This window comes from Protopterus annectens, chromosome 14.part0 (genome assembly GCF_019279795.1).
Source record: "Protopterus annectens isolate FY-2018-M chromosome 14.part0, PAN1.0, whole genome shotgun sequence".
NCBI lineage: Eukaryota > Metazoa > Chordata > Ceratodontiformes > Protopteridae > Protopterus > Protopterus annectens.
Genome location: NC_056748.1, coordinates 1144215373 through 1144231241, shown reverse-complemented (window position 1 = coordinate 1144231241; position 15869 = coordinate 1144215373). Strand labels below are relative to the sequence as shown.

Genomic DNA, 15869 nt, shown 5'->3' with positions numbered 1-15869 from the left:
CTCTAATTCTGCTGACCACAGAAGTATGGCCTTCCTAGCTTATCAGGACAGCTGTACCCCAAGGAAAGCCTAGACTGGAGGTGCAGCGACTAGGCAATTAGGGCCAAATTTTAGGAGTTATTGCACCGCACACAGAAGGGGACTACCACAGAATGCTTGGCCTTGCTCATAAGGTAAAGACAAGTTCCCTCTTCTTTAAAAAAGAATAGTGGACCAAAAAGAAGGGAAATAGCTCCTTCATTAAAGAATTCTTCCTCTTAAGGAGACCAACAACCAGATCCTAAGAGGCCTGGTCAAAGAGTGCTCCTTTTTTGAAAAGAAATTCGAGAACACACTATCTGATCAACTCCTCAAAGGAGAACATGCGCTAGCTTTAGCATCCCCACAGTCAGACTGTAGATGGCTACCTTAGAGCCCACATGAGCAGCAGCAGTAGACAGCATCTGAAATACATCCTCAAGGTTTTACAGCAGTGATTCCACCAGGAAGGACCAGAAATGGTGCAGATGGACACCAAGCCCCAACACAGTAAATGGGCCTACCATCTCTCCACATTTGTCCAAAAGTCTAGACTGTTTTTCAGGTAGGAGAAAGAAACAGGCATAAGTTCCTAGGTCCATCAGTTGCTTTCAAAGACCACACAGAATTACATTTAAGGTGGTTTAGACAGCAAACCACTCTAATCTTGTACAGTCCTTGTAGCTGACACTGGTCTTTGATGAGTCAACAACTGAGGGTGCCTCCAGGCTTCCTAGATGATGTTCTTAAAGACTATCTTCAAAGGATCAAGGACCCACGTTTTCATAAAAAGTTATGAAGAGAAAAACATGTTTGGCCTCATGGGCTCTATGGAAGCCACACATAAGAGGCCCTCCAGGAGGAGTGCAAGGAATGGATGGGTTCATTATACTTGCCCATCTCACTTTTGATTCTCTATGTTGTTTATAAAGAATACAATCCACACACACACAATTGGTCAGATGTCTGCATCTCTCAGTGTCCCTTCACTATTTCATGCCTGATGACTTCGCATATACAAGTTTTCTTAGAAAACAGGGGTTGCATTTGTGCTGACTCCGCTATAAAACAATATGGAAACTTAAGTTTCCATTGTTACTATTTTTGATAGGTGTTAACCAAGGGAACACTTACAACATATGTCTTCACTTTTGTATAGGTACGGGTAGAAGTAACTCTACTGGTTCCTTGCTGTGTATGCTAATTTTAATAGTTTGCGTAAAACTGTTTTTAAAATCACAAATATGACTCTTACTGAGGTGTGTTGATCTAAAGCTAAGCAGCTTCTTTGGGATTCTGAAATAAATGAAATCACCAGCAGTGGTGACCTTAATGACTCGTGCAAGTCCTTCATAAATTTCAGCTCCTTTTCCCCAAGAGAATGAGAATACATTTACTAAAGAAAGTCCAGGAGCACGATGGCATTTTCATTCTTCAACAGTTTATGTATTTTGTATGTTCAGAAGTTACTCTAATTTAATCTGCAAGCCAAACAAATTCTCAGTGTTGCAGATTGCGAAGTTTGTCTTATTCAAATGGGGAAAAGGGTCATCTTGCTTTGAGTTATGATACATCTCAGCAAAGACTGTCTGATTGAAGCCCTTTTGACCACAGCCAGCTAATCAGCTAGAGAGAGAGAAATTTTTGATTTCTTTTCAAGACACCCCCCCTGCACGCCCTCATTCTTATAACTAACTCCAAGTTTACCAAACTTCAAAGAAATCTCCAAGTTTAAGAGTTATGAAAGCTCTGTTCAGTCTGATGGTCCAGTGCAAACAGATCATTCATTGGTTAGATCAGTACATTCCTTGTACTGAAATTGTACTGTGCTGCAATTTGACTATGGTGTGGGGTTTTGGTTAGAATATATACTTTGTGGAGTTTGTACCTGTATTATGCTGCCATGTACTGCAAAGTCAGAGTATGCCCAGATTACTGATAATTGCACTGAGGGACATACCAACTGTGGTACAAGGGTGCACAGGGCACAGGCCACCTACAAGAAACATCACTGATTTTTTTTCATTTTCATTGCAGTTACCAGCTGACTTTCATTTTTTTTTTGTGCTTATTTTAGGGGGCCTTGTGCTGCAGGCATTGTGGTGGTGATTCTGATGTTCATTTAACTTACAGGGGGTGAGCTCATAAAAACTCACTAAAGAGACCCTGTCTAACTTGTAATTTACAATATATGTATCCATATAACATTTTCTGTTGAGGTCAACTTTTATTTGTTGTATGGTAATATGTTATAAAAAGTATAAAGGGCATAAATAAAAAGGGTGACATGAATATCAAAGTTAAAAAAATTAAGGATCATGTCAGGCCATGAAAAGCTGGACGGCGCAGTGGTGCAGCAGTAGCATTGTTGCCTCACAGCAAGAGGTTCTCCGTTTCGATTCTCAGCTGGGGTACCTTCTGTGCGGAGTCTGCATGTCTTCCCTGTGTTTGTGTGGGTTTCCTCTGGGTACTCCGGTTTCCTCCCACATTACAAAGACATGCATCTGGAGCATTTTTCCCTAAACCTCCACTGAAAGTTAGCTTTGTTCAAAGTCGGACTTTCCTGGTAAACACAAGTTAAATAAATAAAATGAAGAATTGAAGTTTGTATAGTGAGCATTACAAATGGATGATATAGGTCTTTACAGACTCTGATATGTTTCATAGCTCAGGGGGTTATGCGATTTGCAGTGTTTGCCTTGTAATCCTAGCTCACCTCCTGTGACTAGCTAGTTATGTTATTTAATGTTTTTTCCTGTGTTAATTTGAATTAATATACACAAGTAACTTTTTGTTGATTTTTCTAAATTGAACAAAGTGATTCTTGAAATGAACTAAAATACAAATGAACAGCATGTTTAAGGGGGTCTTGCCTCATTGTCGCTCCTGTGGAACTTCAAGCCTGAAAAGTCTTAACACAGAAATTTGAGGCTCACACAAATGTGAATTAGCTGCAAATAATGATAATGAATGAATATTTGACTAGCTTTGAAAAAAAGTGTAATTGAAAGATGACCACAAAATAACTCTCTGGTTTCTGCAGGACTGTGGCTTTTAGCATGTAATGAAGCACATTTTGTTTAGTGGTAGAGTGCACTCCTAGGTTGCTTTCTCAAATGGATCTCTCTCTTTTTCCACGTACAGCCTTTACCTTAGTCCAACTTCTACATAGTTACACCTTCCTTGGATCTTGGAAGGACCTTGTCCTACTACCACACCTCCTCAATACCCTGCTATGCCTGCTTCCATTCAGTGGCCCTCCATTTGGCTGCAGTCATACCCGCGTATTGCCCTGTCAGCTCCCTTTTCCTTGCTCTCTTAACCTTTAGTCTCGACTCATTTCCACCCTTTTGTTTTCCATGTGCATCGATAGGTGGCATCAGGCTGTTATGCAGTCAGTTTCAAATGGGATAGTGGAAAGAGGGTTGTGGATTTTAGTTGCCAGCATGCTATGTTGTTTCCATGACATAATGTACCTCCCCATGTCTGGGGGGGGGGGGGGTCTGTGTCATCTAGCTGTCCCTTTGAAAGCAGTTGTGAATTCTATAAATACCTGGCATGTAACCACTTTCAGAGTATTCTGCTTATTTCCCATATTGTTTTTCATTACCCATCAGTCGCTCATCTGCATTGGTATGCCTTACAAGAGCTCTTCACGTTTTGTGAACCACTGGAGTCCTGACTTCTCTTGCTTAGTTGATCATTCCTCAAGTGGCTGTCCTTCTCTATTCGCAGGCTGTGAAAGTCTCTGTTTTTGCACTTAAGTGAACCCCATCATAATGACACACGCCTGATTTCCTGTTATATCTGTAAGTGCCTAAGCATTACTTCTCTTTTATTCAGCACTTCTTACTTAATCCTGCTGACTCTGTTCCTTGTATTCTTCACCTGTGCAACCTGCCTGTTCCTCAGCATAGTGTATGACCAATTACAGGCAATTTGCTTATAGGTGAATATGAGGCTAACTGCCCTGAAGGGCCACTTTAAGCATAGTCAACAACCTGAGGTCAGAATCAAACCCTGTACTTTGTGTCCATAAGGTAAAGACCTTAATCATGATGCCAAACCTACCTCCATGTACATGCATCTGGACAACTGCACCCCTTTATTTATTTAGATAGGTTACACCTATATTACATAATATCAGTGTCTATCAGATTCCTTCTTCTCACTTTGTTCTATCGTGTTTATTCCATCTTTGCTGATCCATAAATCATTGACCATGTGTGACCATATGCTCCTGAAGAGGAAAACATTGCCAAGCCTGCTGTCTTGTAAATCCTGGCTCCCAAGTATGTCTAACTCCCACAACCAGGTTTATAGATCAGCTCACCTAGGCTAATACTATGAACAAATTGTTTGTAGGAGTAAAGCTGGATGACACTGTCCATAACAGACGATACAAAATTCCTTTAAGAAGTACATTTTAATATATCCACGATTAAAAATGTAGATAAAAAGTCCCTAGTTCATATGCAAACGATAAGCACTTTCGAGAAAATCATCAGATCGTTAAAAAAACGGGACATTCAATTTGTTTAAATAAAAAGTTGTTCAATGGATTAACTAATTGGAGTCTTGGCTTCCTTGTTGTATCCAGTCAGTACTCTTTTTTTTATTCAACCTTTTTAAAATGATCAGGGCCTCTAAGGATCGTCTATTTCTGACACACCTCCATGTCCTTTTAAGCGCAAATTCATTGCCTTAGTTGATGCTAAGTTTTATTGACAAATAAAAAACACAGTATGCTGTTTGCTCATGCCAATCATCCTCCAAGGCTTGCATGGCCTCTATAGGTTCTTGTGTTATACTTCAGCCAGTCATTGACTGAGTTGATACTACTTCCAAAGTTTTGCTGAAATAAACATATCCTGACTCAGTTATTTTACGATTTGTGTTCTCATTATAAACTATATTTACAGATTTCATGCAGTCTGAGCCCATCCACACATTTACCATAAAAGTCTCATTGCAAACAATGTGCGGTTTGATTCAACTAAACTCCTAGATTTCACTTAGAGGCAAATGCAGCTTCATCACGTCAAATTGCATTATTCAAATTAGGTGGAGACATTAACAAATGGAAGTCCTGTTCTTATCTCAAGTGTCCAATCTGCGTTAACAGTTCTGTGAGCTCTGATAGGAGAATTAGTTCGCAATTTGTTCAAGATCGACCTATTCCTGCTGTGTGTGTAACTTCAAACAGACTCCATTATTTTACTGCTTGAATCTCAAATATGTGAGCTTTTGTATCGATCTGTGTTCACCCCATTTACGCATATCTCTACCGCATACATCATTTTTGGAGAGAGTCGTGTTCAAATTCAATTGTTTTACAGCCTGCATTCTTCATGCAACTTAATTCCTTCTGTATGTTCTCCATAGAAAATAAATATGAAATCTATATTTTGAAAGTTAAAGCTTCACTTAATCCTGCAGTTATGAAAACGTCATCTTGAATTTAATTATTCAAATTAGCTGGAAACATCAACGAATAGTTTTCCTATTCTGCTGATACTTGGTGCAAGTGTCCAATCTTCATCTGAGGCTATACGGCCTCTGATAGGATTTCTTGTTTGCACTATAACCAATGCTGAGCTGCTTACATAGCTTCAAAGAAGTTGCCATGTGTCGGCTAGATTGTTTTACTATTTATGTTCCTATCGTAATCTTAAGACACTGATTATAAGCTGTCCATATGTTCTCTATGTGTAAGATTTTATTACAAATATTATGCATTATGATTTAATTACGCACCAGGACTGAACGATATCAAATTAATGCCCTGGAACAAACAAGCTGCTATTTTGTTGTTTTAAATGGATCTGCCATTCCTCTGTCTTACAATCCATAAGTGGGCTTTCCTTCTTTCATCTATAGATGTAACTAAAATCAAGTGTGGTGGCACACTATCCCAGATACTGTCATCCCTTGAGAGTATTAAATGCCTTATATGAAGATGTTTCAATATAAGAATGTTTTCCTTTTTACTCTTTGTTTATGAGGGTGAATCAAAACGAAATAAATGCAGATGTCATCTAACAAAGAAAGTGAGACTTCTATCTCATTTTCCACTTTCCCAGGTTATTTTGTCTTTCTTTATATCAAAATTTAATACGTTTAAACTCCTTTTCAGGTTCCGGCGTAGATGTTATATATCCAATGCACTTGCATATGTATAATTCCTTTAATAGCACTGCGGAAAGTTACATATCTTCCAATACTGTTTTGATCTTTTGAAATAGCCCAAATTTGGTGAAATACAGTACAGGAGTACGCTATCCAACCCGGACAGTCCATAAGTGACATAAGGATCCTATGGGTGATGTATGTTTTCAGCCTATAATAGGTTTCCTTTTAAATATTCATTCATTCTTAACCTTCATACTCTATAGTCATATCCATCCCTGTGATTTATTGCTTGTTCAAATCTTGCTATCAACACCATATGAACTTCTGTTCAATGAAGGTGCTCTATATCCAGTATACATCTGTGTCAACTTATGGTGGGTCTCCTCATCTTCAAAACAGGTTTCAAAGGTACAACACTATTCAGACCTGGTTGTTGATCTGCTTGTAAGCTGACAATCCATCTGGCTTCCCTTAATTCCATTAAATTTTCAATATCACCTTTTCTAGGACCAGTATATACATTTTCAATTACTTTATATACAAAAGAGTGAGTAGTATGTGTGCTGATGTGTAGGGCCAGAGCATTGCGTAGATCCTTATTCACAATGTCCCTTTGGTGCCTTTGTATTCATTTTTTGAACATTTGATTAGTTTTACCCGCATAATAAGATGGACAAAGTTTACATGTGGCTAAATAGACTACATTAGTAGTTGAACATGTGGCTTTTGCATTAAAGGTATAGCTCCTTTTTGTTTTCAGATGTTCAAAATAATTACTATTGTCAATTAAATGGCAAAGGTTGCAATTGCCACATCTAAAGGTACCTTTGCGACCTATTACCTGATTTTTGTTAAGCCCATTTTTGGTACAAAGCAGCCTTTTTATATTCTTTTTGTTCTTGAAACCAAACTGCGGTTTATCACCTACTATGCAGTTTAGGTGTGGATCTAGTGTCAAAATAGGCCAAAACTGTCTTATAACATTTTGAATCTGATAACTATCAGTGCTGTATGTCAACAATACTCTAGTTTTCTCATTCTCATGTGTTGACTTTTTCCGTTCTCTATTGGTGACAGGTTTCAGTTCTTTATCCTTATAACCTCTTTCTTTCAGATTCTTCTGTAGAAATTTGATTTCTTTTTCACGTTTGATTTCCTAATTGCAGCGGTTGCGAATCCTGTTGACCTCATTATGCATAATGTTTTGTGTTATATGCCTGGGATGCATGCTACTCTTTAACAAGTAATGGTTTCTCCATGTGTTTTTTCTGTGAAGCTCAGTATCCATTATTTCTGTCCCATTAAGGATGACATTGACATCTTGGATACTCACTATTTCTCTAGAATGGTTAGCTGTAAAAGTTAAAAATGCAGTAGTGGAGTCAAGGTGCGTCTTGAATTGTTCCTCTTCTCCTTTCCACAAGATGAATAAGTCGTCCACAAAATGCCCGTAATACAAGATATGCCCTTGCCAAGGATTGTTAGAATGGAGTACATATTGCATTTCCCACTCTACAAGTACTAAATTGGAATAACTATTGGCACAGGGGGTGCCCATGGCAACCCCCCATCTCTGCCAGTACATCTTGTCCCCGTAAACAAAATAGTTGTTTTCCAATATTAGTTCCAGTAATGCTCAGATCTTATTAGTTTCTGCTGAAGTTTTCCTTGTTGACAATATTCGTCTTATGGAGTCTATCCCAACATCATTTGGGATGGTAGTGAAAAGGTTATTCACATCAAAAGTGGTTAGCAACAGATCTTGATAGTCATTAATTCTTTCCATGGTTTCCCTGATCTTATTCAGGAAGTCATCAGTATCTCTCAGTACTGTATCACAAGAGGATAAAAGCTCTCTTAGTTCCTTCTCCACATACAGGGACATATTTTCCGTGATCCACCCCTGTCCTGAAACTATCGGGCGTAAAGGTGGATTTAAGAAATATTTGTGTATTTTTGGAAGGCCATTAATGGCCGGGATGGTTGGCTTGGATATTTCTAAGAAATTAAATAATTCTATCTCAATTTGTCTTTGTAACAACGTATCATTTAAATGGGAGCTCACTCGGTGCATAGCTTGATTAAGAATGTCTGATGTCACTTTCACATATGTTTTGGTGTCCTTCAACATAGTATCCATTCTGTTAGTGTACCAATTAGTATCCATGACTACTATGGCTCCACCTTTATCAGCTGGTTTCAAAATGATGATATCATTCTGTTGCAAATTATGAATAGCTTGCTTTTCTTCATAGGTAATGTTCCTGTAATGCTTAGTACGAGTGTCCATTCTTAGTTTTTCAACTTCATTACTACAAAGTCTTGTAAATAGCTCCACTGCTGGATGGCTGATAGGTACGAAGGTGCTAGGTTTCTTTAAAGCCTTTCTTTGTGCCGGTCTATTTCCATATATGCTCTTCAATGTTATACTTCGTCCAAAGCTTTTTAAGTCCATGACAAATTCACTTAGATCTGATCTGAATGATGGAATGAAGGTTAGGCCTTTTTGTAATACTGCCTTTTCTGCTGTCGTTAAGGTATACTGGGAAATATTCACAACCAAAGAATTATCTACATTGGAGGGTTTTTTTCCTCTTCCGATCTTGACTCTGTGACCTGTAATTCTTGCGGTATGTTTGTTTAAAAAAAAAAACGGTAATGTTGTTAAAGGTAGATGTGTTCCATTTTTCTTTGGTATGGCTCCAGTTAAAGGAGTGTCCAAAGCATTCTCCAGATGAATTTCTGATGAGCCACTAGGTTTATCATGGGGTGTCGAAATGATAGATTGAATGTTGTCTCCAGCTGATGGTAATATTGAGGAATTTTCATTTGATGACATGATATTGATACATCTATGGTGAGGTTGCTGAACTTGTGTTCCTGCTATAAATTCATCTCTAGGCCATTCAAAGATGCGGCCCTGTTTGAAATCTAACACATCTCTGTTTAGTTTCTTTATTTTTTGATCTTTCAGTTTAGTTTCATAAATGTTTTAATTGAACTGCAGTGTCTCTAATTTATTAATTTGATAGGAGGTCAAATTCAACAACCTGACCATTTTTGATTCTGCCCACCAAACCAGACCGCCTTATATATATCATACCTGATTCCATATTAATGGCTTAAGCCCACTGCCTTCAGGATCCCCTAGTAGCTCATTAAACCTAAAAGACCCTGGATGCATAAGGTGACATGAGACTGAGAAATATAGCTGCCTTCTTGCTTCAGAATGTCTGCTAGGCATCCCAAAAACTTAGTTAACTTTTCACCCTTTTGTCATTGTTTGTTCTACCAGCATTTCAAAACTATCTTCAGAAGCCTGTCTTTTCCATGTCCCCCCCATCCCCAAATACTGTGCCATGGCCTGGCTAGATATTTCCTAAATCCATTGCCCCACTGTACACTAAATGAAGCCTCCTCCCTTTTGACTTCCGCTTTGATTCCTGTACCTCTCAGAAACTTGGTCAGTTTGATTTCAACTTGCACAGAGACGTTCTAATTGCATGGAACCACTGGTGTTGAATCAAGATTTCTAAATGTTATAACTAAACACCTACAACCTCACTTCTAGAGCCAGTGAGTGAAATCTGTGGGGCTTGAAATATGACAGTAAGTCAGCAACATCATTGTCCATATTATTTATGAATTCCTCTTTAAAATAAAAATGATTAGGTACAGTGTCCTCAGTGCAAGTTATCTGATAGATCTCTGTGTCAAGGTACTTTTGTTGTCTCTTTCAGAGGGAAACCAACAGCTGCCTTCTTGTCTGCCCTAAAGCTTGCTTTCCTGTTGTGAAACCATCCCCTCCACAGAGAGATTCATATGATGAGCATAAACTCAGGAGAGGGCACATTCTTCAAACATCTCTTCATTTCATTGCCCCCACAATGCACCAACTAGGTACAACCACATACAGATGTTATTGCAGGCTACCTAGCCACATGTTTTGTAAAAATTATGCCTAGTTGTGTTAACTAATAAACATCATATCTCCTTTGTTGTGTTCATGAAGTGTTGTGTTTCAGCCTCCATTCCAACAATGATTTGCTGATGTCTCTTGTAAAGGTTTCAGCCATCCTGGTTATCTGCATGTAGAGGTTAAAAGCACCAACATACACACTGCCTTCCAGAAATTTTATCTTGATTGTAGCTTCTAAAAGTGTTTGGAATGCCTTAATTCTTATGGCAGATTAAAACAGATTAAAGCAGTTCTCATCAACATCTAAGACGACGCTGAAGTAATCCCTGGTCAAGAGTAGTTCTGCAGTCTTCTTTTGACTAAGGAGGATCTCATGTTCCCATACAGTTTCTTGAGTGACTATAAACTCTGCCTAACATCCACCCCTGACTAGCTGACCTATAGGCAGTAATGCTGTAATTTATGGCAAGCCAGCTGGGTTAATCTTCCCCAATATGGCATATGTTACCATAACAGACACCTCAAAATATGTATATGATATGGCACACTTAATATGCATAGTCATTATCAAGGTAATGCCCTGCTTTAATAGAGAACCCTAGTAACAGACAAGTTACCTTGTCCCATGAGATGAAGCAAGACAACATTTGCAGGGATCTTTTGTAGCTGTACTGTCCAAATATTATCTGAAGTGGTGTGTCTGACCTAGGAGAATCTTCCTCACAGGACTCTTGAGAGTTTCAAGGCTTTTTTACTCTAACAGCCAAGTACACCTTGCCAATACATACCCTCAGGCTTTACCTCCTTCCTTAGGGAAACAGAGGCCAGTTACTCATGGGAGTAGATTTGAGAATCCCCATCCAGTCTTCCAGGTTTAGTTTGATAGAAGATGTAGAATACCATTGCTTAACATGCATATAAACAGGAGGCTTTGAGTGATGAATCTTTCTCTCCATCACATTCTGTTTATTTACTGATAAATGTTCAGGACTTTTATTCTAGTATTAGTTGCACTAGCTGGCTTATTGGAATATATGAGGTCAAGGACCATTGGATCTTCAGTGGCACTAAAAATGAGGCACAGATCACACCTCAGGTGTCTGTAAGACACAGAGTAGAGGGACAAAGCATTCGGCTGGTCCTTATAACTAAGATTCTTAAGACCATAGATCTATATAGTTTGGAATCTCTGGTGCTTTTCAGATTTGCTGATATGTCAAGTGAGATACATCCCAAAGAGAGTGTTGTGCCCTATAATGGATCAAAGTAATACTGAATATTCAGAAAAGATAACATATGTGGACTTAGAAGAGTACCTTTGGCTATTAGTTGCTATTATTAAATACCCATTTGTTGACGAGGTAGGTCCACTAGACACACAGGAGCAATGTCTGGATAAGAGACTTGCTCCCAGTACACACTGTAGGCAAATAAGGACAAATTGAATCAAACCCTATCACAGGAGCTACAGCTTACAGCCTTAACCCTCTGTGCCAACTGCCAGCCAAGCTTAGCAGAAGGATTTCCTGACTACAGTTACCACGCGATTACCAATGGAGAAGGAACTATCAAACCAAGTGCCCAGGTCTATGACTACCTTGTCATATAGTAAGGTAGGGTTATTTATACTGCATGTTATGGCTAACTGCTGCTTTCCCAAAAGAAACAATGGCGCACATTTCAGCTCTCTAGTTAATCCCATAACCCATGCACCAGGTATTAACTAGGTTAATCTCTTTCCAAAGGATACAGATATCTGAGGGGGTCTGACAACTGCAAAGAGTTTACACTCATCAGCAAATCTGGTTAACTAAGAGGTCCTGGTTATCAGTTTGGAGATCAGAGAAGTAGATGACAAACAAAAGATCTAGTAGACACTCCTGGGGGACTCTACCTGTTAACCTGGTACTTCTGGAAGAGGAACCTGCTTCATAAACTATGTGGGTTTTGACTTTCAAACAGTCTTTCCATCTGAAAAAAGCATAGATTTCCTAATGACTGAAGCCATGGTGGCCAGTCTTGTGTCTTCAATCTGATGATTTCCTAGCTAAGCTGTCAAGGTCATTCATCTGTTTAGGACCTGAAGCAGAAGATACTTGCACTCACCTAAGGCCCTTTCCTAGGGATTTCCTTTCCTAAGGTACATAAATACTATAGAATAAACACTGTCTGTGCTCAGATCTAAATATCTCCAACCCATGAGACATTTAGTGAAGTAATCTTTTCAAGAGCTGTTAGCTTTTTGGATCTTTTGTCATTGTTAAATTTCACGTAAGCCTTGTTTTTTCTTCCAATGCACCCCCTCTACCTAAGAAGAAAAAGTTATCTGTCAAAAATCATGGAGTTTACTCTGTAATATCCATTCATTTCTGAATCTGATCCACTGGTGGTGTTGACTAATGCCTTCCTCTTCTTTTGACAAGTCAGTTTGGCTTTATTTTACTGTATTTGCCTCTGATACATCTGTCTTGAAGACTGAGTGACTATATCCTTCTGATTAATGAATATCATTGTGTTTGTTTAGGGTACATTTGGCCGAGAACCTACTGCTGCCAAACCTGAAGATGACCGCTATTTGCGTGCAGCTATTCAAGAATATGACAGTATTGCTAAGCTGGGTCAAATCATGCGGGATGGCCCTATTAAGGTTAGTTTATATGTCATTTTTTTCTTAACTATGAAATATTCAAGATAACTATAGAAAAATATTTAAAAGGTATACGAGTGTGGTTATATACGGTTATGAGAACATTTCATTAGCCAGCAGATGTGATTTTTTTTTTTTTTTGCTAGTTTAGTATTGTATGGCATACTTGAAAGGAAATAGAAATATGTCTGCTTTATTGCTTTCTACTAACCACAATTTACTGGGTAATTATTTGCTATTTTCATGTTATATAATACCTAGCAATCTCATAAACAAATAAAATACATCATAGTACTATTCAAAATATTACTTCAAGGGTGAATTTTTAAGGAAGGAAAGAAAAGTATAGTCATAAAATACTTCTACTTTATACTGCAATATAATTTATTTCAGTCTGTAGTGACACACATCATTTGTCAAGACAACAGTACTCTGTGCCGTTGAAGGTTTTCTCTGTAGAAATTGGACTCTAAGTGATAGCAGCTACTACAGAAAAGAGGGGGAATTTGTTACGTATTAAGAAACTGATAAAGTAAAATTGTCATTACTTACATTTGCATAGATTCATTGAGGGGTTGATCTGAGATGACTTTTTTCATTAATTTCTTTATCTGATGAATTATATATTTTGAAGTAATTTTAATCCATCTGACTCTGAGTTCCAGCCATCTATTAAAGAAGTTTAAATAGATATCATTGTGAAGACAGCCTTTCCCAAAGGGATTTGAGTTCAAAAAATGGTACAAGCAAACAGATGGCATGTTTTTTAGAAGCTCAGTTATATTACAAATGAAGCTTCTACCTGACTCAAATGACATGAATAGATGATTCTTGGAAGCCACCAAAGACCCACACTGACTCTGAATATCATATGTGTAAAATGTCACAAACCAGAAGGCAGACTCATACAGCATAATTAGCCAGCAATCAAAGCTTGTCCCTTTTTTCCCCAGTTTCTTTTGTTATGCTTGATTACACTAAGTAATATTGAATCAGTAATTTACTCTTAGCATTGCACCTCAGTCACAGCAACACTGTTTATATTAAGAGACACAAAACGACAAATGAAGTATAACATTTTGTGTGTGTTGATATCAGGGCTCACTGTTGAAGGTTGTCCTAGATGATTACATGCGGCTGAAAAAACTCTTTGCAGCTCGGCTGGCACACAAGTCCACCTCCGTCAAAGATGACCAGTCCTCAGTTACAGAGGTAGAGCAAATGTGTGGAAAAACAGGGTTTGCTGTGGAGTGCTCTTATATATACTAAATACCACGACTAAAACACATATTTTTGTTTGAACTTTAAAGCTGATGTCTAATAGCTTAAGAAAACTGCTTTTCCCATAACTTTATCTACTTTCTTCTTCTGATGTGATGTCCCAAAATGAGACTGCTACATCTTAAAGGTTTGGAACAACAGTATAATTTAAAACTTTTCTTTTGCATGGGCTGGTATAGTGAAAGTTTGAAGATTTGCTGTGTTAACCTGCATGTAAAAAAAAACATGAGCACATGCATGTATGAAACATATGCAAGCAGTCCCAATCATTATCAATCTTTTTCTTTGTCTGCCTACATGTATGTCTGTCTGGATATGTCCGTATACTAGCATTTGAGTAGAGCCACATGCTTCAGTATCAGTTATTCTCCATTATGTCTATAAGAATTTGGCCGCACAAATCATACCATCAATTATAGATGTTACAGTCAAGCCTAGACATTCCCTAGCTTGCAGCACACATATAGATGGTATATCTTCATCCAAGTTAAAGTAAATAATTATATGACTGTACTGCACTTTAGTAAATGCTTACTGTGGTTAAATGGGTAATAGACAAAATCAGTTTCATATTGATGGAAAACCAATTCCATAGGAGGGGCAATCTCTGGAACACATATCCATCTCTCTCCAGCATGTTCTGTTTAAGTCACAGATAAAATTCGGGTCCCTAGACTTCATATTTATGGTACTCTTTGACTTAAAAAAATATGCATGAGATTCATAAGCTTGGGGTTTGCGGATGCCTTCTAAGTCAGGCATAGATCACCCCTCAGCAATCTATAGGAGACTCAGGGAAAGGGCTTTAAGGTGCTCTGCATAAGGCAGGTTTGTTATCCCTTGTATTCTTTTTGTAAAGAACCTATCAGGTCGTTCTACTTGCTGCATATGCCTGAGCAGGCGCATACCGAAGGGAGCATTGTAATCTATGACTGGTCTGGTAAGGGCGGAGTACAGTTGAATAATGACCTCTTTGGACCTAGATGCCATGCCCATACTTATAAGGACTATCGGGGGGAGGGGGGATTGGTGGGAGAAATTTGAGCTGAACCTGTCAACTAAAAGGTTGGCAGTGGCCTCAGGTTCAGTGTGGGTGATGCCATTTACACTATGTTCAGCACATTTTTGTGTATTTCTCCTGAGGTTATGAACATAGCTGTACAACATAAAAGGATTTCTTCTTCACCACTTTGGCCACATGATGGTCCAAGGTAAGGCTTCTATCTACATGCATACCCAGATGCTTGCCCACTGGGTCAACTCTTAGAGGGTATTATCAACCTAGTAACTATCCAGGATGTTTAACTTCCCAAAGGGTGTAATTATGCATTTCTTAGCATTCAGTTTAAGACTATGGCTTTGGCACTATTTATTAGTCAAACATAGACCTTCCTGTAGAATGCTAGTGTCTGTGGGGGAGTTTGCAATCACCTGCAAACTTAATCATCCATAAACCTTCAGCATTTGCTTCCATTTCAGAAAAATAGATACCAAAAACAGGCTCCCCATCCATGTGAAGCAGAGTTCCTGCCTAACCCAATTTAAGTGTAACTTGGAAAATTGGCTGGGGAACAGGAAATTCATCCCTGGTTTGGCACATGTGTCTCTAATGGACACAGGCAACCTGTGAATGGTTCATCTCCCAAACCCTGCTTACACTTATCAAGGGTACAAAATCTTGTCAGAGTTTTGGGATGCATGGCTAGACTTGAAAAGGCCCTTTTGGTCGTTAGTCTAGTAAACCCCTATGAACCTATAAAAAGGAGTGGGTTCAGTACCAAGCCATGGGGGACTACGCTAGTTACTGGCCTCTTGGTGGAGGTGGCTTCACCTATTTTGACCTCCTGGGTCCTATCAGTGAGCCAGTTGGTT

The 15869-nt window shown here is 38.6% G+C and overlaps 1 protein-coding gene across 1 annotated transcript in view; it reads left to right on the top strand.

Moving 5' to 3' along the window:
• Positions 1 to 15869, top strand: part of CDH23 (cadherin related 23) — a 2508764-nt gene that overhangs the window by 2480565 nt on the left and 12330 nt on the right. The window contains exons 47-48 of the mRNA XM_044056944.1: positions 12594 to 12716; positions 13815 to 13928. Of these exons, the coding sequence (XP_043912879.1) occupies positions 12594 to 12716; positions 13815 to 13928 (237 nt within the window). The remainder of the gene's footprint in view (positions 1 to 12593; positions 12717 to 13814; positions 13929 to 15869) is intronic.